This window comes from Oculina patagonica, chromosome 13 (assembly GCF_052425735.1).
Source record: "Oculina patagonica isolate OP01 chromosome 13, crgOcupat, whole genome shotgun sequence".
Taxonomy (NCBI): domain Eukaryota; kingdom Metazoa; phylum Cnidaria; class Anthozoa; order Scleractinia; family Oculinidae; genus Oculina; species Oculina patagonica.
The window spans coordinates 23683849-23695576 of record NC_135770.1 but is presented as its reverse complement, the minus strand read 5'-3'; the positions used below and the strand labels follow the sequence as shown (position 1 = coordinate 23695576).

Below are 11728 nucleotides of genomic sequence, written 5' to 3'. Positions count from 1 at the left end.
ATAATTTATGTACACACAGTCAATAAGTAAATTTGTATTTATTGCATTGGAATTTTTTTAAAAATCATCAAACCATACAGCCACCCAAAGCAAATTTATTATTTGCTTTTTTACATTTGAAGAGTTACATGGATTAATTGTATTGGGTATTCTCCGTTCATATTAAACGTGTTCTGTCGGATCGCCAGATTGAACAAACCTTCCATGACTGAGACTCGTGCAATAAAACAAGAATAAATACGACAGTAAGGAAGGAAGACGCTGATAGACCGTCATAAAATACTTACTGGTTTCAGGTTAATCGTCTCGGCGACTTAAGCATTTTAGATAGCTTTTCTTCTCAGACCAGTTGCACGTAATAAACATTGCGAGAAAAGACCCGTCTACTGCCGCGCAATCTCTTCGTCGCTTGATCGAGTGAACCTTCAGTTCCAACAACTTCTGTTTTACCGGAATCGATCCTCTCCGATTCTTGCTATCGAAATTTCATTCGAAGAAACAATAAATTATCGCTGCCTTATATTTAAATCGAGATAAAAACTATAATTTGGAGTAAAACTCGAGCGGGAACGCGCACAGCAATAGAAGCGATAAGAAGCAATATGGGGTAAACAAATCAGTGGAACAATTTCCTACGTCACAGATCGCTAACTCGTTCCCAGTCTCCGGCCTCACTAATTTGTCGAGCCAGGGCCACTTTAAGCGACAAAAAATCCGATTTCTTTCTCTCTGACATTAATATTTTTTTGGCTTTTCGAAAAGTAGACATAATAAGCTACAAAAAAACGTAAAAATATTTTTTACTTCATAGGCACTTTAAATTTACTACTGAAAAAGATGGCTATGCTCTTCAGGGTCACGTGATTAAAAATCTTACTCTACAACTGAGTACACGTGATCCTTGCAGAGGTCAATGTGTTATGGAGAGTCGCTGTCAATCAATCAACATCGGTCCACCAATAAACGACAAAGTAGTATGCGAACTGAGTGACTCGGATCACTCTTTACACCCTGAAGATCTTAAACCACGAGCAGGCTTTACCTACACCGGCACTGAGGTGAATTTTTTCCTAAGCTATATATATAATATGTGCAAATTTTTTAAGCAGTTTTAAAGAAAGTCTTAAAGCCCGGCCAAACGCACCAAACTTTTAACGCAACACAGTGCAACATTGTTGGATCGTGTTACGAGATTTCTGGAAGTAGCTGGCCAAAAGCACGCATTTCAATTCAACATAGTGCAACATCGTTGTACATTACATGTTGCATACATTTGGCCACCCTGCATGTGGCAACATGTCAGATCGAGCTTAAAAAATTTCAATCGAACAAGTGTGCATGATCTGGTGCAAACAATGTGACAAAAACGTCAAACGAATACAACGTCATGTGATATCCAAAAATGTTGCTCTTAATCAACACCATCCAACATTTTGTAACACCTTGCAAAAGGGTGAGCAAACGTGTGCAAAAAGAATGTTGCAATAATTATGTTGCATTTAAATGTTGCGTGCGTTAAGTCGGGCCTTTATTATATGGGACGTGGCTGGTGCGTACATTCAACCATGTGTTACGATACCTTGCACTCGGCGCTAGATCAACAGCAAATCTCATTTCCTCTCCTGAAAGGATGAAAAGTAACACTGAACATAGGAAACAATTCATTAGTGGGACAAAAAATCTGAAGAGAAGTAAACCGTGCGCATTCTTTATGGCTAAGCGTTGCAAAGGACCACAAAACGGATTGCGGGGAGGGGATTTTTTGTTCTCAACAGAACGCATGCTCCAGTAATCCTTGCTTTCATGATGGAACCTGCCTGAATGGATTTACAGACAAGGGATACCAATGCGCGTGTTCAGCTTCGTATACGGGAAAACACTGCGAAACAGGTAAAACAGGCAGTAATCTACAGGGCGGATAAATTGGGTAGGCATGCATTATTCGTTTGAGAATGCTCGTAAGAGTTTTTTTTCTCATTTAACACTGAAATAGTAAATGGATGCTGTACTGATCATGAAATTTGTTAAAATGTGATTTGGCTACGGACGAATAGGACAGTAGTGGCCTTAAAGTTGAAAACGTCGGCCCGACGTTTTCAAGTTAACACTGTTGCTTGGTACAAAATCACTTAAAAGCCATTGATTACATTATTTCACAACTTGAAGAATGAATTTATGCCTTTCTTTTGTTGTTCAAAGGTGATGTTTTTAACAACTGATTGAGTCCTCCTAATTCTACCATAGAATAAACAAAACTTTAGAAGACTTGCCGTGATACTGCCCCTTTAATTTGAATTTATTTTATTCGGATCAACACCACCACTTTATTTCTCTATTGACAATGTAATGAACTTTTTATCATCTTTCTTTGTCAGTTCGATTTCAGACTTGCAAGGAACTGTATGAGAACAACGTGTAAGTAGCAAATTTAACATATAGTAATGTGAGAAGAGGAAACATATTACTTTAAGTTCAACGTATTAAACACAGCACTTGTCAAAATACCCAAAATTCTTTTTAGTTTATAGGTTACCAATCTTCTCTGTTGTTCTCTGTTGATTTGTCAATTCCCTTTTTTCATTGCAAAATAGTTAAAAAACATAGACAAGATGCGTTGTGATTGTTGTGTCTTACCGCGGATAAATCACTCAACTCCGTTGATAAAAGGCCGACCGAAGTTTATTCTACACTTACTAAACTAAGTTACACAAATTCTCAATCCAAACATGCATAGCTTAACTATATAAAGTTCTGCTTTGGGACTAGCGTTACGTAACTATCTTACGTAACCGTTTCGCCTAATTAATTAACACTATTATATAACGTCTTTCATTAAAACCATAACATCTCCTCCCGTTGAAAACACAAATTACATTAACAGAAGAAATAATCGAAAACTAAATGAAAACTTGAAGATGTGCACGTGCTCGAGTGTTCAAAACAAAAATTAAATTCACTTAAATACATCAAAGATCAGTGTTCAGCGTTCTCCGATTAATAACTGAAAGTTCAATGTTCTTTTACATTTCTTCAATTAAACGCTTAGGTTTCGATCTCACTCTAGTTGAACGACGTTTAACAACTTCTGGAAAGGTTGAACCAGAATTGTCTGTGTCACCTAGTTCTTCTTGTGGAGCAATCTGAACTGGCGATGAAACTTCAACTAAGGGTGTGGTAGTCGTTTCATTAGGTGCAGACTGTTGTGGGAGATCTTGTGTTGAAACAGACACACTTGCATCTTGTGCTTCAGGCAAAACGATCTCTGGTAATTCGTAGCTTTTGGTTTCAACATCAGCTACCTTTGAACCAGCTAGTTCCCTCAACTGATCCACATGTCTTTTCCAGAGCCTCTCTCCAACTTGCACACGATAAGTGACCGGACCCAATCGATCCTGAACCACTCCTTTAGTCCAAGCTGCTACACGATTTCGGTAGTCCTTGACCATCACAGGTTCACCAACCTCAAAAGCACGTTGGACCAAGGGACTGAGCTTTCTAGACTTCTGTTCCATCCGTGAAGACAAGTCGGGGCGCAGTAACTCTAGCCTTGTTCGAAGTCTACGACCCATTAAAATCTCTAAAGGTGGACATCCAGTGCTGGTTTGGGGTAACTCAACAGAAATCGGGCAAGTTTCTCTGTTAGCGTACCCGGTTCATTCTTCATGACTTTCATGGCCTCTTTAAATGTTCGAACAGCACGTTCAGCTTCACCGTTCGAAGAAGGATGGTAGGGTGAAGACAAACACAGGCGAACACCATTAGCAGTTAAGAAATCTTTTATTTCCCCGGCGATGAATTGCGGAACATTGTCTGCGACTATCTCTTCTGGCAAACCATGTGTTGCAAACAAGCCACGTAGAGCTTTAATTGTGGCACTGGCACTGGTGGACGACATTGGAACAACTTCTAATCACATAGACTTGGCATCAACAACAACAAGGAACATTCCTCCATTGAAGGGACCAGCAAAATCCACATGTAAACGCTGCCAGGGGCGAGTTGGCCAGATCCAAAGGTTGCTAACTTTTAAGGGCGTTCTGCAACGGTTGGCTTGACAATCAGCACAATCTCTCACGGTCTGTTCGATGTCACTGTCCAGGTTTGGTCACCAAACATGCAGTCGAGCCAAAGACTTCATCCGCACCATTCCTGGGTGGTTTAGATGTAATTCGGTTAGCACTTCTTTTCGATATCTGGTGGGTATCACTACTCTTGTACCACGCAATAAACAACCATCCTCAACTGTAAACTCTTCACGTTTGGCGCGATAGAATCTGTCTGAACTCCTCCGGTGTGTTCTCTTCTGCTGGCCAGCCATGCAGGACATTAATGCAAGACACGTGAAAGGAAAGGATCTCCTCTTGTGGCCTCTCTTATTCTGGTTGCCGTAATGGGTGCACGTTCAATTTGGACTCTGTTGACTTGATCACCTTCTGTCGACCAGTCATCAGCTTCTTCTGTAGTTTTCCTAGGCCGGCGGGACAATGCGTCTGCATTTCCATGGTTCTTGGATGCTCGGTACTCAATATCGTACGTATAAGCCGCCAGTTGAATGGCCCATCACTGTAGTCGAGACGCAGCGAATACTGGAATTCCACGTTTTGGACCAAGTAGATAGGTTAGAGGCTTGTGGTCAGTCAGCAAGGTAAACCGTCTACCAAGCAGGTACTGGTGAAATTTCTTTATACCAAAGATGATGGCTAACGCTTCTTTTTCAATCGAGCCAGAAATTCTCGAATAGATTCCGACTGCTGCTGTTCCGCCTTATGAAACTTGAAACGCTCGGCTATGACTATCGGCTTCGGATCCAGGTGCTTAGCCAAATTATCAACAATTTCCGCGAAAGACAACTCCTTCGGTCTCCTCGGCGATACAATGCTTCTAAGTAGCCCATACATCTTATTTCCCATTAAGGTAAGTATTGTCGGTACTTTTTTCCCTTCCAGCACATTGTTCACCTCGAAGAACATTTCTACGCGTTCGACATAATGCTTCCAGTCCGTGCCCGGTACAAACTCCTAGATTTGGCCGATAAACGAAGAATTCACTATTACCGTTTGCTGCGTTGTCGATTCCGGCGAAGTCATCCTCGTCGCCAGTTGTTGTGTCTTACCGCGGATAAATCACTCAACTCCGTTGATAAAAGGCCGACCGAAGTTTATTCTACACTTACTAAACTAAGTTACACAAATTATCAATCCAAACACGCATAGCTTGACTATATAAAGTTCCGCTTTGGGACTAGCGTTACGTAACTATCTTACGTAACCGTTTCGCCTAATTAATTAACACTATTATATAACGTCTTTCATTAACACCATAACAGTGATAAACAAATGAATAAATCAAAATTAAGCGATAAAATCACAAGTGCTTTAAAAAAATTCTATTAAGACCTTTCGAGATAGTGGGAAGGGGTGGAAGGCGGAGCTTATTAGAGAGTAGGGGCTATTTTGACGAAATATATTAGTTAATGTGCACTGCACACATTAACTAAAAGAAGTAAACTGATATTCTATTAGTTTCACATAAAGCAAGTACCAAAGGTAACCGGTTGAATAAATAAGTTCTAAAATACATTTAAAGTTACCTTTGTCGTGTTGGTCAAGTTAAAAATCAAATTTGAACTTGCTAGAGAAGGGAACGTAAAAGAGAAGGAGAAAGAAAATGGGCTTAACTGACACGTTAAGAGTAGTTGCATGATTAGCTGATTTTCCTGATCATGTCTCTGTCCTCAGAAGTAAAAATTACATTACATTAAAACTTTCATATCTTTTAAATCTTTCATTTTTTCTTCTTTTAGGTAAAATTAATGGATATTTTTTTACTTATCAGGTCTGAAGGTAACAAAGCTTACCCACTAAAGGTTGGATCAGCCACAGTTTCTGTCTATTGTCACTTGACAGCTGACCTTGGATCATGCGGAGGTGGTGGATGGACGCTGGTCATGAAGATCAACGGTAGCAAGGTAGTAAAAAATACAAAATTAATCGATCGCAAAGGCGATGTGCGCTAATATACACTGTTTTTAAAAGCGAATGTTTATTCTTTTTGTCGACATGACTGGAGAAAAAGGCCGTTGTTTGTTGCTTCTCTGTGGACGCGTTTTGCTAGGTGGTTCCCTCTTATTTCAATTTCAACTCTTACAAAGGGAAACTTGTTACTGGTTTCTTTTGAAACAGGGGCTTTTGCGGGGATTTAGCTCTATTGCTGAGCGGGAGGTGCCCTGATACCTTCCTGAATCTTTTATATCAAGTGGACTAAACAATCTTCAAGGAAAACGGTGTTTAATGGAGATCTTGACTCACTCGCTTACAGGCGGAATTCAAAGTTATTGCAAGAAGGACAATTGTCATGAACAAAACGTAGCCAATAGTGTTCAGTTCGACAACTCAGTTTGACTTACGTAAGCTAAGCAAATACAAAAAATTCTAAGGATATTACTTTTCACGCTCTTAAAACCTGGAGCTCATTTCTTATTCGAAGGCTTTGTTCTAAGAGCAGGTGCAAAACACCTATACAACTAGCTTAACGTTAACAGAAGATTGTGTTGTTTTAGAATCTACCTTTTACCGAAAACGTTCCGTAACACTTTTTCTATCGTAAAGGCGATTGAAGGGCGGGTTCAGTCAGCTCTGTTAAAAAAAAAGTCAGCAGATACAATGTTGGAAACCCTAGCTAAAGTGTCATCCATAATCTTCTTTCAAAGGAGGGCAATTTGCTTTCGCTTTCCGGCCTCTCCTTCTCCTCGGTATAGAACACAAACATTCGCCATAAGTGGACTTAGGGGCGACCCATTGCAACTCCGTCAACTTGTTCATAAAGATTGCCATTAAATTGGAAGAGTTGATGTTTTGTAACAACCATCAACAACTCGACGAGATCAGCCTCAGTGATTTTTAAAAGATGCGTCGCGTTAAAGTCGTTAAACTAGTTCCCAGAAAAAGCTTTGTTAGCTCGAATCTAGATAATTTCGTCCAAGGAAACACTTGTGAATGGTGCAGGGACATGATACGATACAAAGATATCATTCTCGTTTACTTGCAGCTGTTGGTTTTCTTGAGCAAATTCAAAGATGTCGAGATTGCAAATTTTTTGGTTGAGAAGGGCTTCAATTTCTCATCCAGCCATTTTGCTAGGGTATAGTTGGTCGCAAGGTCCTTTTCGAATGTACCGTATTTTCTCGATTAAACGCCGGGCCCCGAATAAACGCCGGGTCTCCAAGCTGTATTTGAAAATAAACCCCTTAAACAATTACTTAAGGTTAAATATGCCTTAAAAATAATGTCTACATATATAGCTGTCAAAAATATTGAATAAAAATCATTTCGTAGAAACATAGGGCTTGAATAAACTCCCAGAATCAAATAAACGCCGGCTCTATCGGGCCAAGTTTTAAATAAACGCCGGGGGCGTTTAATCGAGAAAATACGGTATTAGCCAGTCCAGTCCAGTCCAGTCCAGTCCACTCCAGTCCAGTCCAGTCCAGTCTCGTCCAACCTAGCCCAGTCCAGACCAGCCAAGTCCAGTCCAGTCCAGTCCAGTCCAGTCCAGTCCAGTTCAGTCCAGTCCAGTTCAGTCCAGTCCAGTCCAGTCCAGTGCAGTCCAGTCCAGTCCAGTCCAGTTCAGTCCAGTCCAGTCCAGTCCAGTCCAGTCCAGTCCAGTCCAGTCCAGTCCAGTCCAGTCCAGTCTCGTCCAACCTAGCCCAGTCCAGACCAGCCAAGTCCAGTCCAGTCCAGTCCAGTCCAGTCCAGTCCAGTCCAGTCCAGTTCAGTCCAGTCCAGTCCAGTCCAGTCCAGTCCAGTCCAGTCCAGTCCAGTCCAGTCCAGTCCAGTCCAGTCCAGTCTCGTCCAACCTAGCCCAGTCCAGACCAGCCAAGTCCAGTCCAGTCCAGTCCAGTCCAGTCCAGTCCAGTCCAGTCCAGTCCAGTCCAGTCCCGTCCAGTCCCGTCCAGCCTAGCCCAGTCCAGACCAGTCAAGTCCAATCCAGTCCTGTCCAGTCCAGTCCAGTCCAGTCCAGTCCCGTCCAGCCTAGCCCAGTCCAGACCAGCCAAGTCCAGTCCAGTCCAGTCCAGTCCAGTCCAGTCCACTCTAGTCCAGAGTGATGGGCTAATCTTGTTCCTTTCGGACACAGTAAATCAGCAATCTGTTTGGGTGTAATTCTGCGGACTATCGAATCAAGATGAATAGATTTCAGCGAACTTAGGAAGAACATTGCAAGCGATCTGCGCCCAGTGTTAACACCAACATAATTGTCTTGGAACAAGTTGTTGTTGCACTGCTCACTTGCCACTGGACATTTGCAGTTGCAACATATCGGTGAACCTCTCATTCGACGAGAGCTGATTAGCTAACGAATTTTCCTAGCAATCATAAATAATAGCTATGAAATGTGTAAAGAGAATATAATTCCTTCGCTACAAGTCTTGCTAGTGAAGCTACAATCGAACAATGAACACGTAAACCAGATCTAACGACATCTATTGCAGGCTATGGGTGTGTCTGCGGTAGCATATTAATCTCTTTGTGCATACCATTCAAAGAGAGCAAATTTGAATGCTTTATATCGACGATGAAGGTGTTTATAAACAAAAAAAACTCCTCAAATGCTGGCTTATTCGTTCATGCTGAATAGCTCTCCATTTAAGTTTAAAGTTCTAAAATGACAGCGTTGAAGTTCACTGGATTGGTTTTCTGGTTTATTTTATTATTTTTGCAAAGGCTGGCAAACAGCATTTCATCTTCAACCTTTTTGCTTCCATCATTAATACAATATTTGTGTTTGCAACTATTTTGGTTTCGGTAAATAAATATAATTAAACTTCATTGTTCAGTTTTTTAGTCACAATTTGAAGAAATAGACTAAAATCACAATCATTACTTAGCGTGATATACATATAGCGTGATATATGGAGAAATTGTTCCTTAAAATATCCGTTCACTTCTAAAAGGAACTTAGTGAAAGAATTTTACTATTTTGGGGCTGCAACAGCCGTGTTTGAAAAGTAGATGGAGACAATACTTGCGCAAAAAAGTTTGAAAGATTGTCGAGACTAAATTGTATCTTGCAGAGTACGTTTCACTATGATTCGTCTTACTGGACCGACGAGAACACCTACGAAGTGCCTGCAGGCGAGACAGGTTTCGACCAGAATGAGACCAAGCTACCAACCTACTGGAACACACCCTTCACCAAGATCTGCCTCGGCATAAAGATCCCTGGAGAAGAGACCAGGTTCCTTGTTCTTAACAAAGAGGCTAGCTCGCTGCACGACCTGATCTCAGATGGTCAATACCGCCCCACATCACTGGGTCGTGACGCATGGAAGACGTTGGTCGGTGGTGACCAGGGCTCCCTGCAGCTCAACTGCAACATGGAAGGTTTTAATGCCGCGAATGAGAATATCGACTATGCTAAAGCGAGAATTGGATATATTGCTAATGAGCAAAATGAATGCATCTACGGGGACTCCAGGATCGGATTCGGCACAGGAGGGAAATGGGATGACTCCAATACCTGTGGAAACGAGGCATGCTGCTCATCAGATAATGGAGACAAACACATTAAGGCCATGGGATATATCTTGGTTCAGTGAAATCATAGTTAATCGAGGGAAATGGTTAAGAAGCCCGGTGAACATCAAAGGAGCAAACAAATAGGCCAAGATTTAGGTTGGAAGGTCCATGACAGTGCACATCTTTTGTTTTGCGCCTCATGGGTTACGTAATCGTTGTGTCTCATGCGTTACGTAATGCGTTACGTAATCGCAATGTTTTATTAGTTAGTTACATGAACACACATAACCACCTATTATAATTAGTCAAGTTTTGTGCACTGTCAACCCCCAATATAGCGAACAAAAACCTATAACAGAGAACTGCCGCGGGTTTCATAACCATGTCCCTCTATTAACTATGGTGAAATGAACAGTAATTAAAGCATGAAAAGTTGTTTATTGTTCTGAAAGCGTAGCATGCATGTTTCAATTGGAATGATATTGGATTTTTTTCACGTATTATCGCTATTGTTTGACTTACAAAATTGTTTACAATGTCGACCGTTGATATATTTCAATAACACCATAACAGTGTATTTACAATTATCATCCTACACGTAAAATTATCATCTAGCGGTTAATAATTTCGTACAGAAGTCTGAAACTTTCTCTGCGTATCGTTTTTACTGCTATGTTCTTCTCCATTATTTCTATCTATTTAAAATTGTTTTTTTTTTATCGCGCAAATTTAGCATACTTTTCAGGTCAAAAAGTTCGTTAGATACATCAATATTTGGTATTTGTGAATGCGTTTCAGGCCCAAATTTGCAATTTTACAAGGATAAAAAAAAAACAGTTCATCAATTCACTTTTTTCAAATTTTGTAATAGACACAACTTGTAGCGTACGTTCCTTCTGTTGGCCTAAATGTACGAACCAGCAGTTTTTGCAAATGAGATGTGTCAAAGGACATTGATAAAATAAGTGATACACCGTTTCAATTCAACTTTGCATGCCATTGCCCTTTTTGTGCTAAGCATTTCATAACATTGTGTACTTCTACATATAACTGGATCAAATATGTCTTCATAATGAAATTTTAATAAATTTATTTCACTTTCATTTCACATCCAATGCTCTTAGTGGAATTGAATAGCACATCGAATTCTTGACCATGTTAATTTACAACACAGACAACTGACTTACAAAAATATTTAAGAATTGGTTCATGCTTGGCGTGCGTATATCGAGTTATGGATGCACTTGGGAAGTTTGGAGAGCACGAAAGAAGCGTAAGACTCTAGGTTATTGAGTGCTCTCCAAACTTCCCAAGTGCATCCATAACTCGATATACGCACGCTAAGCAGGAACCAATTCTTTTATAACATAGCTGCTTCAAAGTTGGCTGGAAACGCAAATTTGGGAGCTTTATTTAAGCTCTCAAAAAATAGGGTAATCGGCAATGCGTTCCCTAAAGGCACATAAAAACCACAAAAATGCAATAGCTCATTTAAGTAAGAATGATGCGATAAGTTTAATTCAAAATACTTGTAAATGTACAGCAAGAGCGATTGAATGATGAAGAAAAGCAGCAAATAATTTACGGGAAGATCGGAAAACTGACACAATTTCACTCAATGTACGACATAAAATTAGACTCAACACTTCAGTAATGTTTGTTCCTTTAATTTCAATCTTGGTCTTGTCTTTTTATACGGCAATTAACTTGTTAGACTCTCTACTTAGTGAGCTCAATTTCTTTTCTGTTTCAGAATAATATAATAGTCTGATGACAGCCGTGGAGCCTTTCGTTCGACTTGCACAAGGCGTATAATTTCTAGAAAAGCCATTCCTCTAGACCTAAGCCTTCCGGTATGCCTTAACTGTTGTCAAAATTTTCAAGGATGTATAGACGAACTTGGAAGAGATTTGTCGAGGAAGATCTTCAAAAGAAAAATCTCTTGCTCGCTTTCCTCGCGTGTTTCATTCAACTCAAAAGTGAACACCGCGCCACAAATTTCCCCACCTCCTCACACTATCACTTCGTTTACATCAAAATGAAATGTCCAGTCGATTTATAGTTAATTCAAATAAAACTATTATTCCAAACGTCCTTATTGGATACGAGTGGTTATAGCCAACTCGGATTAAATGGCGGGAATTCGCAGATATAAAAACTCGACTTAGCTAAATGCAACTTCACACCGTCATCTTATATACGCACGGCCGTGC

At 40.4% G+C, this 11728-nt stretch overlaps 1 protein-coding gene across 1 annotated transcript; it reads left to right on the top strand.

Moving 5' to 3' along the window:
* The first annotated feature begins 920 nt into the window (after positions 1-920).
* LOC144636452 (putative skeletal organic matrix protein 5) lies at positions 921-9941 on the top strand. The gene is made up of 5 exons (XM_078495663.1): positions 921-1058; positions 1776-1890; positions 2376-2415; positions 5836-5968; positions 9071-9941. The coding sequence occupies exons 1-5, from the start codon at positions 921-923 to the stop codon at positions 9593-9595; spliced, it is 951 nt and encodes a 316-aa protein (XP_078351789.1). The 3' UTR covers positions 9596-9941.
* The last annotated feature ends 1787 nt before the right edge of the window (positions 9942-11728 follow it).